Source organism: Rattus norvegicus, chromosome 17 (assembly GCF_036323735.1).
Source record: "Rattus norvegicus strain BN/NHsdMcwi chromosome 17, GRCr8, whole genome shotgun sequence".
Lineage (NCBI taxonomy): Eukaryota > Metazoa > Chordata > Mammalia > Rodentia > Muridae > Rattus > Rattus norvegicus.
In genome coordinates, this window is record NC_086035.1 from 5689111 (window position 1) to 5707535 (window position 18425).

Genomic DNA, 18425 nt, shown 5'->3' on the forward strand with positions numbered 1-18425 from the left:
CTTGTACAGCCTGTCTTCTAAATCTGGAGTGGGAATATTATTCCTTGAGTGCAGAGGTTTGTGGCTTCCCTCTAAACTCTGTGCTTCAGGTGGTGGTCTCCCTGGTGACCCCAGGGCTGGCTCTATCTAAAGGAAGGCGGGATAACTACAAGACATCTAGAGGGGCTTTGTGGGACAACTGTCACCCATGGAGACAACTCTTAGGGGACTTTATGGGGATGTTTCCAGAGATCCCAACACTAAATTATACCCTCAAGTCTATGTAAGAAACGCGACAAAACCAGAGCTGGAGGCCAGACATCCGACACACTTGTCTTTATTAGAATGTGTTCGGCTCCGAATAATCAACGTTACAAGTTCCAGTAAAGCAGTTCTCATTTGCATAAACACATCAATCCAGGAAAATAATCTGAGTCCCACTGACCACCCATCCATGTGGACCAGCTCTGGAGTTTCTCAGAGGAAGACAGTACTCATTGTGTTTTGAGTGCGCTCTGTTGCTTGAGCTGTGACCACCGAAAGGAAGCCACGCAACATTCAGCCGTGTCATCGCCCTAGCCATACCCAATCCGTACCCCCATCTCAAAAGAACCGATGTAGCCCCAGAGCCTGACCCACAGAGTGGCAGGTTAGCTCAGGAAGTGTGGGGCTTCTTGCCTATGGTGGGGAGGCAGCGTTACCCAGAGTCAGTCCTGTGGACGTGAGGGTTTCTTGAAGGAACACCAACCCGTACTCACTCACCCCAAATGGGAGGATGAGGTGGGAAATAGCTTAACTGAACCTGGAAACCGACCCCAAAGCTCCTTCTCATGCTAGGGTGAAAACTGTTGCAAAGACCTCCTAGGCTGCAATGTGGATTCTGCCAATGAGTAAAAGCAGCTCACGTGGGGACCTGAACGTCCCAGTTTATCAACTATTAGACCCCAGGGTAGTTAAGGTCCACTGACACACACTGGGGAGTATAAATTGCAGACCATACACAAACTCAGAGGAGGGGAATTCAGCAAGTCGGGGATAATCTTAGTCCCTTTGCCACTTGCCTGTTGTCTCCCTTCCCAACGTTCAGGGGTTCAGAGAGCTAAGACTCAGCTAGCTAGACATCATGAGCATCTGCATAACACACTTTCCTATTTCAGTGCCAGCACCTCTGTGAAAGTCGACGTAGGGTGTTATGAAACGAAAGCCTTATGTGTAAGGAGGGGGGTTTACTCTTCACTTACGACAAATTTCTTTTAAAAAGAAATACTCTGAACATATAACCCCTGATTGCCCATGGAAACAAGGAAAAACCATTTAAGCAACAGCTATTCATGGTTATTTCTACAAATATAAGGCAATGACATTGATGGAATTGGGAACCAGGAAGAAATAAAACCATTAGCTTCATTAACCCCAAGGCAGGAAAAGAGGGGAGGGTGGAAAAGGGTTTGTATTCAAGGAAGTAAACTCTCGGGGTGGGGAAATCTGAGACCTAGGTACCCGGGAGAAAGCAAGATTTCCAATCCTGCCCTGGGCACACCACTTCTTCCTTTGCAAGTAGACTGGAAGCCAATCTACGCCAAGAGTGAAACATTATGGTGAGTGAAGCATTATGGTGAGGGGAGTATAAATTGAATAAACACCCATTACTCTATAGGAAAACTTTCTAGATAGCATCCCTGTAGACATTTTATAATCTCCTCTCATGAAAATATTCCCTAATTTGAAGGCTTGGGACATTGGGAATATGTGGTACTCAGTTGAAATGCCAGCATCATCTAATAACGGCCTTGGGTTCTGTCTCAGTAGGGAAAGTCACTGGCGTGGCTGAGTGAATGCGTTACATGAGAGCAACAGAGTAACAAGTGGACTGACTTCTACCCATAGTAACTGGTAATCCAGGAACTAGGTTAGGTCATTGGGTTTCAAAAAAACCCTTTTTGAAAACCACACAGATCCAGTCTCTCACATATCATGAGAACATGTATATTCTGAATGTATGGGTCCTGACAGCCTTAATGCCATTAGGGAAATATCAATAGCAAAATGCCTTTGTACACCTCATTACTGAGCACAAGTCTTGCTACTGGGACTCCAACTTGAGGCAGACGCCAAGAGAATCATAGAGGAAGGCTTTAGTGATGGAAAAGAATCTAGAAATCCAAGCAGCCAGCTCTGTTACATTTAGGGAAGTCTGAATGGATACCCCTGCCTGTTAGAGGTCCTTTCCCAACTCGGGAGTCCCACGGAGAAGAAAATAGGTGGCCAGATACTAGAAAAGTAGCCATTCTGGCCATTTAAAATCTTGTAGACTCCTGGAAGGGGCCAGCCAGGTTCTTGGAGAGTTCGACAGGGAACAGGAGACCATGGTGCTCCTGAGTTACAGCTGAGGGACAAATAGAACTGGGGTCAGAAATCACCTTGTGTTGACCTGAACATGGGGCTCCTTGTCTGCCTTGTCAGAACAAGAGAGCTTCTTGTTTATAGGGATTCCCCAGCCCACAACACACGGGCCATATCTTCTTCACACTCTGCACATGAGAGAGTGCCCTTCCCTGAACTTTAGGACCCCTCTCCACCAGAGGGGATGTGTCTACCGTGCTCAGCTCCCAGTTCTACAGCAACCTCTCTGCACTGCGAGCGCGTTAGAGGTAGTAGGCTGGAGGTATCACACACAGATCCTTCTTCAACCTTGCCGTCAACCCACTCCACAGATGTGTTAACAATGCCCTCACTGAATGAAGGGTAGGACAGTAAGCTGGACAGCGACAGATCGCTCACAAACTCGAACATGTCAGCAGCTGTGTCTGTTAGGATTATAGGTAGCTAAACTGTCTCCTTTGTTCCTTGTGTCTTTCAAGTTTTCTACTAATATTACTTATGCTATACTTTTCATTTTCAATTCAAAGTATCTTATTTTAGGGTACTTTATGGCCATTGGAGTGATTAAGACATAATTCTGTCTTACTAAAAAAAAAAAAAACATCAGGTTTATACTAACTAGAGTGACCATCTCACCGTGGCTTGCCTGAGACTGTCCTGATTTAAAATTGTACTTTGTCACACTGAGGGAACTGCAATAGCCCCGAGCCAGTCAGGACAGGCAGTCACCCTAATACTTAGATTCCTCTTTGCTTTCCTATGCGTGCCATCTCCTAATCCTTCTTTCCACAGGGGAAGCTAAAGGCTTCCAACCAACAGAACATAGAGCGCACCCCCAACCCCCAGCAATAGATGCAGCCACGGAGAACAGGTCACACTAAACATCGCTCTGGGCTGCTGCCTTGACCCCAGGAGAAAGTTCTCCAAATTAAAGACTAAACCCGCATGGTACTCCTAGTGACCTGAGAGAAAAGAGAAGTCCTGTCCTTCCCTCACTCTTCCTGTCTGCGGGACACGGCAAAGTTTTTGTTTTTGTTTTTGTTTTATCCTATATAGGAAAGAAGTTACGGTTACCAAAAGCAAAACCAAAGGAATCAACATCAACACAAGCAGTACTGCAGCCTTACTGAGCACGAAGGTTTGACAGTTCACCTCCCAGGAATTGGGGCGGAGTCCCAGGAATTGGGGCGGAGTCCCAGGAATTGGGGCGGAGTCCCAGGAATTGGGGCGGAGTCCCAGTTTAACTAGTGATCCTCGGAGCAGCCCACTCATGGGGCCACCTCTTAATCTGGAAGAATCGGTAAGGCAGAGACTATTGTGTTTCGCCAGGAGAAAGCCTAGGCTTTTATGACAGTTCGTAAAGCGTCAAGCCTTGCAACCTTCAGCTGTGTCACCATCTACTTGAGGAGCACCCAATTGTCCAGAGATTCTGGGCAACGTGTGCTCCTTAGCAATACAAGGCAGGCTGCTGGTTTACATTTGTATCTGCTGGCACATGCAAGAAATGAAGCTCAATGAGGCGCATGTTGCTAACGCAACTGGGGTGAACCAATTGCATCAGTACCGTCCATATATTGGGACACCCCCGATCATCACTGGTGATTTGGAAGCTTCAGACTGACTCGGCTCATGTGCTCGGGGCTCATGGGATCACTTTGGCAGGCCGATGATGCTGGACTAGAAGCAAGGCCTCTCAACCTATATCCATAATCACCACTGGTTTTGTTTCTTAGCTCTCAAGTACAGCATAGGGCGTTTTCTGCAGAAGGCTTACGTATCCTCAAATTGATGCTATTACTTTCTCTCTCACTTTTTTTTAAATAACAGTATCACCCAGTGAAAAGGCAAGAATATGATGTTACTTAGCTATGAGTGTGCTTCAAAGTGCTTTGCTAAGAAATATTCGCCTAGTGAAGTTTGGTATATGGCTTACACTGTATATGGAATGATGCAGCCTGTATTCATTTCCCCGTTCTTCTGGGGGATGTGGGCTGCTTTTTAAAGCATTATTCCATAGCTTCTCACCATCTTGTCTGGACTTGAGATTGAATATGATACCGGATTGTTGTACTTAGCAATGGGGGTCCAAAGCACCAAGAATCGTATTGGGACTTATAGAATGCAGCAGTGTACCATGGTGGCCCCCACAGGATGAGTTGTCAACGCGATGTGCAATAAACGAAACAACTTCTAAGCATCCTGAAGTAACTATTCTTTCTACCCTAGCCTTGTGCTGGGTAGAATAAACTTAGCTACTGTTTAAAGTGCAAGCTATAGCCTTCCAAGGCACACCACCAATTCCCAAAGCAGTTTTTATCTGGCCAATTGAGTGCTTTATAAGAATGTATTTTTTATAGTTAAAAAAAAAAACAAGGTAAAAGATAGTCAAGATCTCTAAATCAAGTCTCTACCGCTGTCCCTTGGCCCTGACCACAGAGAGAGACCTCAGTCATGTGACTACACTGGAGTCTGACATGGCCTGGTGCAGCTCTCTGATGTCCTGAGCTTGTAGAGTCCTGAATAGAATTCAGAACTTCCGCCCATGTGTTCTCAAAGCAGCTTTTCAAATGTTGGAAACCTCTGTCCTTCTGCGAAAGCGCTCACTTGCCTTTGTTGGGAGTAGAAAGGCAGAGTGGACATTGTGGTTAAGAGAAACAGACATGGACACTGTGACATTTTGAATTACTGCTCAAATGCCCTCTCTCTTTAGAACACCCACTTTCCTGCACCCTGGCTGGCCCGTGAGCCTGAGCCTACCTATGCAATTGTCTAATAAGCACAGGAGGAGTGGGGAAACACACAGCTATGCCTGAAGAGACATGGGACCCAGACTGCAGGGAGCCAATAAATGTCCATTTCTTTGACCATAAAGTCAACCTTCAAAGTCAATTTTTAAAAGACCTTTTAAAATCCTTGCTATGCATCTGCCTCTAAGAGTGGCTAGCCCTAAGTGTGTGCAGAGGACATGCTCTTCAAGACAAGTATACGAGGGTGTGTCTTAGAAACAACCCCACTTAAGTTTAGGCACATGGCTTAGGACCCAAGAAAAATCACAAGGCTGCTGTGGAAGGAAACAGGACTCTGGGAACAACAGTAAGTCTCTAGATAAAACACATCCCCATCCACCAACTCAAGACACAGTTTGGGGGTTTTGCTGGTTAGTGGGCTTTGTTTCTGTTTGTCAGCTCAGAAGATGTGCACCCATCGCACCCTGCCAAAATCTCTCTCAAGAGTTCAAGAGTCGAGGCAAGCAGAAGAGAACAACAGAGCTGCCCTTGGACCGAGTCTGTAAGTCCTACTGGCCGACCACCCCGTGCTGTAAGACGCTGTGATTTTCAGACACATCTACACAGACTAGTTGAATAAAACCAACTCCAGACTTGATGCTGCTGAGCTCCTCAGCTCCCCCTCGCCATCCTGATCGATCGAGGAGGTGATCTATAGTTTTAAGTGATACAGCACTTTGAGGGGTTAGTCATTAAAGTACTCTGCTTTGTCCTGGGAAGGCCACTTCTTGCTTGGCTAGTTATGGAAGCTAGGGAGTGACTTCAAGATGCTGTCTGGCCAGAATTTGCAGATAACCATACAACTCTTCTCCTCCGGCAGGCTCGGGTTTAGCCTCCTTTGCTTCCTGCAGTGATGCAGGAGCCTCCAAATACCAAATTATTATCAGGCGGTCTTGGGGGAAGCTCTGGGCCCTGCAATAAAGTAGACAGACTTTCTATTGGAAAGTGCACAGGAGCAATTCAGCTCTGTTCACAGTGCTCTAAGAATCTTGCAAACCATCTCTGGACTTGGTAAACGAAAATTACCACATGGCTCCTGATAGCACAAAAGTATGTCAAAGGGCGTGGTTGCTCATGACTCCTCATGGTAGCGACCTTGTGACTTATTTAAAGATCCCCAACTAATGATGGTCTCTCACTTTGGCAGAGCCATTTCCAAGAGTTGTCTAACAACTGAGGTGTTTACAGCAGGGGGCCTTAAGGCCCAACTCAGAGGAGTGCTAGCAGTCCACGAGCCTCATCTCATTCACACTAAGGCATTCTTACTTGCCCTGCTTAGCCTTTGACATCTTGAGCCATTCAAATACATACATACATACATACATACATACATACATACATACATACATACATACACAAATGCCTACCTCTAGGAAATTTGGAGCACTTGGTCACACCAGACCCATGTCCTGGTACATTCTTTATTAATTCATATTATTTTTCCATTAATACCCTGTTCCTATTAACTTGCCAGATTCCTGAAAATTGGACACAAGACCTTACTGTGGCACAGCCTAGCTCAGTGCTCATCACGCTGTATTGATCATGTGATACTCCAATTCAGCCTCCCTAGTGAGTCTCATGGCGGTCAGGGAGCAAGCCATCACTCCCACCAGCCCTCTAGTTCCTACACCACAGAAGTACTGCACAAAACCAGTGGGTACCTAAGGTACTGGAATGCTCTGTCTAGAATGTACCCTTACACTTCAGTGACTGGAAACAGATTTCTCTCAGTAGTATAAAACGTGGAGTCTATATTCAAAATCTTTGACTATAGCATTCCGTTTCAGGAAAGACCAGTTATCATACTAGTGTTTGGTCCAAGCCTGTGATAGATTCAGACCATGGTGGTGATACACGGTCTAGTGCGGTTTGCTTTAAGAGCATGAGGGGAAAAGCTAAGCTATCTTCAGAAGCTTCATAATAATTCTTTTGTCATCATCAAAGCATCTTTTGGGAAGAGTCCTCCTTGAAGGGTTATGAGAAGTTGGTTTATTTAGGACAGTTGATAAAAATCACCTATCTGAAACTAGCCTCTCAGAATCTCGTGGACCTAAAGCGAGATAGACCTCTGCATGTCCGGTCTCTTGAGTGAGCTTTGAAATGGGTCAGTTGGGATGACTGTAGCTTGTTTACTCGAAGGCGACTTTGTAAATCCTGTTTTACTAAAATTGTCAAAATCCAATTAAGTTACCTACTACTTTGTTAAAAGTATATCTAATGAAAAGAACATGTACACAAGTTTAGTAGAAATGAAACAAGTGAAAAGGGACTGTGAAGAAATTTTGTTACAAATCCATTGGTAACTAATACCTCAGGAATAGATAGCCACATCTTGTCAACATCGGTTGATGTCACAGACCCACTATGTCCTGTGCTAGGTTATGGGTAGCAGGTAAAGTTGCTGCTTTCCAAGAGCTAAAGTTGAACTTAAGCAGGACCTCGGAGACACAGTCAAATGTGGCCATACCCCGACACAGCCCAGGACAACACAGGCAGTGAACAGACTGGAATGAAGCCATGTCGTGTACACAGGGCGGGGGAGGTAAATCTCCCTTTGTCTGGGTTCCTTTGACAAAGTATCCATGGAAGATCTGTAACTTTTTAAAACTGTTTCCAAAAATCATCAAAGACAAAGTCTGGAGGGGGAAAAAGGCTAGTTTCAGATTGTGTAAGATAAGATGTGTCTGATAGCACCGAGACTGAAAGGCTGGAGGGCTCAGTGAGACTTTGTACAGAAGGAGAAGCCAGAGAGACTCGATGCTCTGGGGCCCAGGCCAGAAGCTGGAAGCTGAGGAGAAATCTATTCCTTCCATGTGTGGGTGGCACATCAGAGCTAAGCCACAAAACCGAAAGCCTCCAGAAATAACCAAAACATCTTCTGAAATCCCCATGGATTCTCGATTTGAGGAGAGATGACTTTTGCAAACTTCCTCTTGGGACTCTGAGGGAGACACAAACTCTGGGCACACAAACTCTGCGGCCATCCACCCACTTCTTATGCATAGTCAACTTCCCCGTGAAGAAAGGAAGTTTTCTTTTTAAAAATTATTTCTTTTATCTTTCGAGATTATAACATAATTTACAATTCCCCCCTTTCCTTTTCTCCCTAGAAACTATCCCAAATAACCAACCCTTGCTCTCTTTCATATTCATGGCTTTGTTTTTCATTAATTGTTTTTATATATAATTCGTTACATATATATCATATATAATGTCTATATCAGTCTGTCCATAAATATAAAGGTAATAGATAGATAGATAGACAGACAGATAGATGATCTATAGATACATAGATAGAAACAGATAGATATAGACAGACAGACAGGCAGGCAGACAGACAGACAGAAATAGATAGATAAACAGACAGACAGACAGATAGATAGAAGATAGAGATATATTCCTAAATATATACAACCAGCTCAATCTGCATGTTGCTTGTATGTATGTTTTCAGGGTTGATCATTTGATATTGGATAATCAATTGATGTGTTCTTCCCCAGTGAAGACGATTTCTTCCACTTTCAGCATTCCTTGGTTGCCTGTGGTTCTTGGTGTAATGGCGAGGCCTTTGTTCTTGCCTCCATCCACATTAGTGTGTCTACTCTTTTTGCTCATTTGTTCTTTTTGGACACTTTGGAGCAATGGTCTCTGCTTGATAACTCAGCCTTACTCTCCACTGAGAAGGAAAGCCAACTTCACGTTCGTCAACTCCACTATCCAGCCTTGGGTTGCTGGAGTACCACACAGCCTACTCTTCATGGAGGAGGTGGTGTTAAAATATATATTCCTAAGGGAAAGACCCCAGATTCTCTTACAGCAGTATCCTGCTTTTTCTTCATATTTGACTGCCATTTGCTGTGTCTGCTGGGCAGACATCTGAAGTAACCCTGGCAATGCCAGATTCCACCAAGAATGCCTAATTCTAAACAATATCTCCTCCTCCCTTTGGCCATACCATAGTTATTAGAATAAGAACACCAGGAATTTGAACCACACTGAATGTTCAAGGAGTTTACTAATCTTTAAGCATCCTTGTGTACACACCATGTCATTATAACAAACTCAGCTAAAATGGTTGGTGGGGTCCAGTCTCACACATCACAAACTTATAATACTGTTACTTCTGATACCTGGTTCCAACTTCAATCTTAAACATGCCTTGAGATTAGAAGTAAATGAACAGAAAGAAGAGACACATGTTTCTTGTATGCAGAGAGACGTCACTGCTAAGCCCTCTCATCCAATGGGTTTTCAACAAAGTATCAGTCTTCAAACCCAACTTTACAATTGTCCTTCTTAACCTCCGAGAGAGTGAAGGGAAGCAGAACATAGGCAGGCTGTGGAGGGGTATCTAGCCAGAGGACAGCCACCTCAGCATTGCCAGAGAGCCCTGGATGAAGACCACCTAATGTCCTAGCCCCCAAGGCCTCTTATGCATGCATGAGAGAAGGCCTGTATTCCAATGGAGAAAGTGCGTGTGCTCATTTTGCTTTGAATATTCAACTGCTCTTAAGGTCTTGCTCCATGTTTTATATCTGTTCAGTGGCTCGGAAGACAGGAGAATAGCCCAACCTTGCTAGTAAAGGCTGCAAGGTTAACGTAATTATTAAAAGTAAAAGTCACTCTCCTTCTTAGACCCATACTTCTTGATGTGACTGTTGTGACATCACAAGGCCCCATGCTGCTAGAAATTAGGGCTGAGAAAAGAACGCAGAACTATCCCCAAATCAATACCACCTGTACGACACACTGAGCCTTCCCGGCTGCCTAGAATGAGTGCTTTAATTGCTTCCAATAAGCCAGATTTGAGTTACATCCACTGCCCGTCAACTGTAAGTGATGTGCATTCTAACAGCACTTCTGCTTTTCGTCTCCATCCTTCTCCAGATATGCGTGCTTTGATTGCAACTCCATGTTGACAAATGATCATGGAAAATGGATTCCAAGAGTTCACTTCTACCCCAGTTCCCAGCCCGGCAGGAGACAAACCCTGAGAATTCCCCTAAGTTACAAGTTAAAGAATCTAGCCTAGAGGCCAAAGAGTGTGCGATCCTCCAAGATTCCACTGCCCTCGGCCCTCGGCCAGCCTTGTGAGAGGCTCTGATAAACATAGTCACTGGGACAGCTAGGCAGCAAGTGGGTCAGTAAGTATGAACAGCCGTACTTACATGTGTCCGGCTTGAGCTGGCTGTTGGTGATACCGAAGTACTGGGGGTTTTCAATGACAGGGATCTTGGTCATCCCAATGATGACAGCATCGGGCCCGCCCTCCGAAGAAGACGGAGTGTTGCTCCCGTTGGAGATGTGGTGGAGAGGGCTGGCAGAGTCATCGTCGTTGCTGATGACGGAAGCTGGGCCTAGAGTTGGAAGGAGCACAGGCATTCTGTCACTTAGTGGCTTCGGCTGAACTTTAGTCCACATACTCTCCAAATGCGCGATTTCAGCGGGCTTTGGTATGTTCACAGTGTCTCGATTATTACTACAATCTAATTTTAAGATATTTCCCAGGCCCTGGTTAGTATTTATCTCCCACTCCCCTCACTCCCAGTCCCAGACATCCACAAATTTACTTTCCTACTCTAAGTTAACAAGGGTTGGCATTCCACACAAGTGCAGCCAATGTAACTCGTGACTTTCACTTGGCATCATGTCTTAAAGGTTAACTCATTTTCTCTCTCTCTCTCTCTCTCTCTCTCTCTCTCTCTCTCTCTCTCTTTCTCTCTCTCTGTCTCTCTCTCTCTCTGCCACATGTCAATACTTCCTTTACTTCCTTTTCATTCTTGAATGATCATAAACTATACAGACATGGCGTGGACCGTTTACCTAACCCTCTGTCCTTGACTTGGGACTCTTTGACTTATAAGAACACTGCAACTCTGAACACACATGTGCACATTTTTGTGGGGACACACATGCTCCCAGTGATCTTGTACGAAATTGGTGAATCCTAGGGAAGACATTTTGAGGGTCTACCCAACTGGTTTACAAAGTGGCCGCACAATGTTGTTAATCACCAGCAGCATGTGAGGGTTCCAACTCCTTCATTTCCATCTCTGTAGCTGTACCCACAGCTCCCAGGATCCGAGGTTACATGCACACCTTAGGAGCGCCCTGTCACTGAACTCCTGGCACAAACTCAGGACACCTGTTTCTCTGGGGGATGAAAGTGGTGTTGCAGACGTGGAGATCTGAGTTTCCTAACCTCACACTTCATACACCTTCTTTGTGCCTCTGCATTTGCTCACAGTGGGGACTGGACTGTGCTAGAGAGTACCCAGTTGTTATTATATGGGACTGGAGTGAGGTGAGGTACGAAAATGCGTTACAAACTCAAAAGTGCTTCACATATAGTAGTGGATAGAGTCCCTGACATTATTGAGTTCCCTTTATACTATAGAAATAGCTCAGTATTTTTAATATGAGAGTTCATTTTTTAATCCAGTGCCTCAGGATCCATGACCCTGTATTCACCCCACTACCTTTTGCCCAACCACCATATCAACTGACAACTCAAGTCAGCCCAAGGGGGTCCACAAAGATCAAAACATAGGAGAAGAGTCCTCCAGAACGCTGAATATCGAGTGATTAGGCACTTCACACGTGGGAGCCGAGTCTTTTAGACACAGATCATGTGCTTGCATATGAAGTGTACAAAATGAGCATGCTGTCCCCCAGAGAAGACAGGAAGGAAAAGAGCAAGGGTGGAATCAGGCAGAGTGAGAGGGAAGAATCGAACACCCAGACAAGGCAAACACTTGCTAAGGAAGAGAAGTCTGTGTTGCTCTTCTGGCCAAGGGCGTGGGTTTACAACCCTGGCCCCAGCATGCATCAGTACCTCTGTGTCTTCTCTACTTTCTCCTCAGCCTTAATTACTTCCATGCAAAGCAATTACAAAAGCAAAGGTTGTTTTGCCAGAGTCTGATACAGTCTGACTCCCTATTCAATATAATAATAATCCGCCCACCCAACTCCAAGATCCATTTTCCTCCCCGTGGGGATTATTAGCGTTTGTAGTGATAACCATTGGACAATCCCCAGCTAGTCTGCGTCTTAAACAAAGTATGCAAGGGGTGGGGGCAGGAGGGGAACCTTTTGCTATTATCAGTGATTTTTTTTAAGCGGCCTCTCAATGGGAATACATTTAAGCTGTGTTTAGTAAGACGCTCCGGCTTGATGCTGCAAACATGTCCTCACACAGCCAACTTAGAAGCCATGCAACTGTCAAAGCCAAGGCAAGCCCGCCGGTTGGCTCTGCTTGTCTTGTGTCTTGCTCATCTGTGTTCGCAAACGATGGGAGTGCTGCCAAGAATAGCTGTAAGGACAAGTTCTTACTAATGTCCCCAGCCATCCCTGTTTTGTGATATGCTTTCTGACAAGCCTCGCTCACTCAGCTCCGAGCCAGTGATGGGAATGGAGATGTGTTATGCTTGCATTTCTGTACATTGTCAGTAAAGCTGCTTTTTCCTTTTTTGTTGCCGAATCTCTTGCTAGGTCCCCAGAGCAGCTGTTCCCTTCCTGAAGGCTACCAACTACCAAGCTTGCAACCCTCGTAACTCCCATGGGAGGTGCAGTCAAGGCCATGTATTTCTCAAAAGATTCCAGGCTCCACCTTGACTCCCAGAGATGGAGAAGTTGTCATCATCAAATACTCCACATGTTGTGACAAAGCTCCTCCTGAGCCTCAACTGTAATTAGAAACACGTTGACTTCGGTTATTCTCTGACCCCAGTTTGATGGCAAGAAAAAGAGCAATGCTCTGTGTTTTGAGTAGAAGACAATGGAGACTTCTCCAAGAACCTAGCACGCTGATCAAAGCATGCTCCTTATTCCCCGATGCACTAGCTAACAGTTGCCCCTCATATAACTCAGTGCAAAGGGATGAGAGCCGAGGACAGGGCGCTCACACCAAAGCTCCTGAACTCTGCTGCTAGAGAATGATACAATGTTTCAAAAGCCTTTTCACTTTATAGAAAGTCACCATTGACAAATGGAGTATCACAAACCACAGCAATCCGCCAGAGGAATATTAATACAACTGCTGTTCCCTTCATTAGTGACTTTTCCAAAGCCTGGAAGATTGATATGGCTGCCAAGGTTGTGGGAATGAAGACCGTTTTTCTACGAACATTTTAATATAACGGAACGCGGAGCACAGCAAAGTTGGGAGGGGAGAAAAGCTCCCGATGGGGACAATGACTGTCTATATAATTTGACAGCAGACTGTGCGTGTCTTATGATTTGTGTCTTTGTGTGTCTGTGCACGTGGCTGAGCAGACATCACAAAGAAGGAGACAGAAGTCAGAGGCACATCATAGCTTGTTAAGAGAAACTCATGAGAACTTGAAAACTGTATTATAATATTAACGCAGAGTTTCAAATTGCTAGGCGTGTCGCAGCTGGTGAATTTTGGGGTAGTTAGGTCTAATTACAAGGCTGATAAACAGGAGGTGGAATACATGGAAACATTTTAGCTAATTTTTATTTCAAGATGAAACAGTTTAAATAGAGGTACAGAGAGACAACTTTGTCTCTTTAGAGCTACGGGATAACATATCATATATATTTGATTTTTTAGATGTCTCTAAGTCTAACTGAACATATTTTTCCAGTGATTAAAATGGCCATCTGGGAAATAAGTTTCCTTCTCAATTCCAACCATGCCTTCAGAGGAGGGAGGGATTTCTTCTTTTCAGCAACTGAATGCACTGCCCGAAGTCTCTGCTTTCTCTGGCCTGGTGCTTTGGACCCTGGGGGCTGCTGCTCAGTCTCTAGATAGAGCACATGCCTGGCCACCAGTTCATCTTCCACACACAGACCAACATAGGCCACATCTCCAGTCACCTCCCTGTGTGTCTTCACCTTTCAGTCATTATCCAACTGCCTTATCACTCAAAGACCAGAGAATTCGAGAGAGCATAGACATCCGGAGCCTGTAGGTTTACTGCAATCAGCCAGCCCTAGAACTGCCTCCTCTGTCTCCCTGGTTCCTCTCATAGAAGCAATAAGAAAGGCTCTTCCTCTCCTCTCCTTGCTACGTCCACCTACTGGCTGACTGTGGGCAGGTTGGGGCACTTGCCCTGCACAGCCACATACCACATCTCATGTTTCCTTTTGGAAACTGTCAAAAGCTCTCTTCATGGTGGTCCTGTCTCCTAAAGTGTTGGCCTCAGCAAACCTGATGGGTAAACAAAAGCCTTTGGTGGGCTTACCTGGGACATTCTGAAGAACAATGTACACTGCCGAAGATGAAACACATTTTTTACTCTCTCTGAGCATCCTTCTGTAGTTAAAGGGGTCTTGAAAATGTTGAGGGGGTATACAGTGATTAGCTGCTTAGGGGAAGGAAGACAGCATCATCCAGTAGAGACAGAATGGCTCACCTTCCTCTGCACACATATCTCTGTAGTAGGAGGAGCCCCGTGGACCCCACCAGGAGGAAAAACTGTAACGTGTCTTGCTATTTCTGAAATGTCCTGTTGGGAGCTTCCTAGAGCCCCATGATCCTGGAGTTCCGACTGGTGCTCCAACTAGGGCTCCTGTCTATGTCTACTCTCCTTCCATTTGGTAGATGTTTTTGCATTAGAATCTTTGAGGTTAGTGAAGGATGACCTTTTCCTCCCTGCAGGATTTTTCTGGATGGTCTGTCTCAGTCTGAGCTCATTCCTGGGCTCATATGTGGATCTCTGGACAGACACTGCTAGAGAATGTCCGACTGCACCAAGTCAAATGTCAAACGATAAAGGGATCAGGCTTCCTTAAATGACTGGGTTAAGCAGACGCAGGGCGGATGGCTCACCAATGGTGGCTTCCTTACGTATAGCCACAACTTAGAAGTTTTACCTAAAGCCACCATTGCTAGGAAAAGAGCAGCAACCAAGAGAGTCTGCCCACGACAGCCAAACCTTAGAAATCCAGAAGAATGATAGAAAACTATCTTTTCAAGCTGCCCACCCAACTTCCACTCTCTGTCTTTGTAGCCACAGAAAATAGGAAGCAGAGTAGAAGTCCTGAGCGATCACACCTGACTTGGGTCCTAATGAGCAACGCCATCTGCATTCACTCCACGAAATACTCGCTCCGCTTCTCAATTGTCTGCACTTGGTTTGAATGCAGGGAACAGAAAGCAATCAAGCACAAATCACAGTGTCTGGATGTGGAAGTCTGTTTTTGAGGGGGAAAAAATCATCATAAATGAACAGCTAATTCACCAGCTCAGAATTCTACTGCACCATAGCCAACAGAACGAAGTTAAGAGCCAAACCTGCCCAAGCTTGCCTGTTCAGCCAATGGTGCACGGCACGGGTGTACTTCTAGTCTGTGTCTTAAACCTTCAAATCCCTAGACCAGAGACAGCCGTTGACATGCCCACTGGATTAAAATCGAGTCAGTTTCAATCGGGCAAAACCTACTTACTATACAGTTTGCAAAAGGAATATCTTTTGTAGGAGAAAAAAAGAAAAAGCTGGTCTTTTCCTTCAACCAATCAGAAACAGGGAAGACAAACGAATTAGAAGACCAATGAGAATAGAGGGGTGGGTTCTGCGAGCCAACCAACTGAGCCCAGTAAAGCCAGGGGAGTAACTACTTACCCACACCTTGTCTTGACTTTACTTTCCCAATTCCAAACCATGAGACATCTGAAAACCACAACAAAACATAAAATAAACTTCGAAAGAGAAGCGGAAACCCGGAGACAGTCCGCTGCCCTTAGTCATTTAACTCAGGGATGCCCCTCCCCCACCACCACCACACACACAAAAACAAACAAACAAAAAGAACCGTTTCAAAACTAAAAACCACTGGAGACCAAGATTTCCTCTCAGACACCTAGAAGCTAAGTTTCAGATGTTTGTGCAAACATTTGTCTTTCATCCGGAGAGCATGGACGCTTGAATCAGGTAAGAGGCAACAACCTGTCTTCCAAGGAAGCTCGGCCCAAACCCAGGGTTAACAGCTTGGAGCTGTTGGCTCTGCTTTCTCAGTTCTTCCTTTAGGCAAGGGGAGAAATCATTCCCTCCTATTGAATCACCTACCAAGACAGCCGATGGGGCGAAGACACACAATGCATTTGAAGAATGGGCCACAGCTCTAGAGCCATGAGAGGAAACAGATCGTATCTGAAGCTGAGAGACAACAAAGAGCAAAGAAAAGAATAACACAAAATTTCAGGGGTCTGGGGAGGTGCCGACGACGTAGCTCAAGCGAGCGTTTACTGTACAACAGAAACAATCTACGGCTGTGAGGCCAGTAAGGGAGCAGAGACTCCCTAAGCCATCTACCTCTTTGCCTGGGCCCTGAGGTGATCTTCACAGTCAGGTAAGGTTAAAACTAGGTCCTAGAACTCAGTTAAGAGAAATGTTGCCGGTAAAGCCTCCATACACGCTCCAGGATGCTTCCCGAAGTTGCCGCCCTGACCGATTCAGACTCAGGCTTAGGTTTTGCTTTCCCAGTACCCTGCATGCTGGGCTTGCAACCCAAGCTGATATTTATTTATTCAGCGACTTAGTTATCGAGATGCAGGAAAGTAACCCCGAGGGCCTTAAGCAAGTGCTGAGCTAAGGCCTCAGCACAGAGCTGGCTTCTGAAAAGGGTTGATGACCTTCATCTAAATACTTCCTTGCAGGTTTTACAAACCTAAATGAAAGCTTGGCCTCGATGTAAAGCCCAATAAAGATCCTTTGCCTTGAACCTAGGGAGCTTCACTCATTAGAGCGAGTCCTGCCCAACAGTGTCATGCTTTGTGGAGTTACTGTCAGCATTACATCTAAGCTCCGCCCCCACAGTCACCTGGCAACAGCCAGGTATGCTCCACCCCCACAGTTTCCTGGCAACAGCCAGGTATGCTCCACCCCCACAGTTTCCTGGCAACAGGCAGGTATGCTCCGCCCCACAGTTTCCTGGCAACAGCCAGGTATGCTCCGCCCCACAGTTTCCTGGTAACAGCCAGGTATGCTCCGCCCCACAGTTTCCTGGCAACAACCAGGTATGCTCCGCCCTACAGTTTCCTGGTAACAGCCAAATATGCCTGACTCACTATAAAAGGGGTTGCTTGCCCCCTCCTCAATATCTTGCTCTCTTGCCTCTTGCCTCTTGCCCTCTTCCCCTTTATCCTTTTCTTCCCATTCCCCTACCCCTTCCCTCTACGTGCCCATGGCCAGCCTTTACTCCTCTCCTCTCTTCTTCTATTCTTCTCTCATTAAACCTTTCCACGTGGAACCATGTTGGTTTGGCGTGGTTTGTCCGGACAAGAGCCGAGATTTCCACTCCAACAGTTATCATGCATCTGTTTCTTTGACAGTTCTGAGGATCAAACCCAGGGCTTCGCACATGCTAGACGAGTGCTCCATCGCCAAACTACCTTCTCTCCCCCTAGGTTTTTTTTTTTTTTTTTTTTTTTTTTTTTTTTTTGACTTACCTTTTTGAAAAAAATAATAGCAGATTGCATTTTTCAAGACTTTTCTTTTTATTTGTGTATTTCTTCGTTTACTTTTCTTTTGCTCAGCAAATCCATTAAAGGTCAGCATACATTCCTCCCTGACTGTTCATTGCAGATTATTTCTACTCATTAATTTACAATCAACATGGGCGGCACTGGCTATCTTATACTCCTGAGGTGCTCTTCCCCTCACAAACACCCTTGCAGTAGGGTAAATCCTGTGACTAGACTTGCTTCTGAGAGCACAGCTTGGGCAGAACCACTTTGAGAAGTATCAACTTTCACTTTTAGCAACAATGTATGGTAGAGCTCCAGTCCAACGCAAACAAGCGAGAAGTGAGTCGCCTCTGCGTCCTCTCTGCCCTTGGTGCAGCTCTGCCTTACTAGCAGAGCCTTGGCCATCTGTGTCCTCCTACCTGCGCCCCTGAAATCATCACCATGCTGCTTCTCGGACCCTGCTGCCTGTGTGAGTGCATCGAAGACACTGTAGATAAGAAAAGTGTGGGAATGTCTTCTGTGCAGCTCGCACAATAGTCCTGGTGCCCACTTGCTCTCCAGACATATCTTTCCTGGATTACGAATTCCCCCTGAAAGTTACTCACAGGGCATCATACTCTAAGCGGTCACCCCACACTGTAGTGATGGACAGGATTGTTCTGAGAATCTGGCTTTCTTTTGTCTTTTAAACTTGCCTTTTCCATGTAAGAGCTGCCAAAACTCACCGCATTTTGGAACATCATAATTACTTGGGTTTTCTATACAGTCAAATATTTATTAGTGGTTGTTAATCCAACTGTCAGAGCAGAGGCTTCATTAATCACTTCAGGATTTGCCACAAG

At 45.5% G+C, this 18425-nt stretch overlaps 1 protein-coding gene across 10 annotated transcripts in view; it reads right to left on the bottom strand.

Moving 5' to 3' along the window:
- Positions 1 to 18425, bottom strand: part of Ntrk2 (neurotrophic receptor tyrosine kinase 2) — a 315342-nt gene that overhangs the window by 128553 nt on the left and 168364 nt on the right. For 5 of the 10 annotated variants that reach the window (XM_017600456.3, XM_008771426.4, XM_039095370.2 and 2 more), the window contains 2 exons: positions 15740 to 15787; positions 10319 to 10507 (listed from right to left, as the gene is read on the bottom strand). In XM_017600456.3, coding sequence (XP_017455945.1) covers positions 10319 to 10507; positions 15740 to 15787 — 237 coding nt within the window. Of the gene's footprint in view, positions 1 to 300; positions 6060 to 10318; positions 10508 to 15739; positions 15788 to 18425 lie in introns of those variants that run through there. The other 5 variants (XM_063276070.1, XM_063276069.1, NM_012731.3 and 2 more) reach the window with 3 other exon arrangements.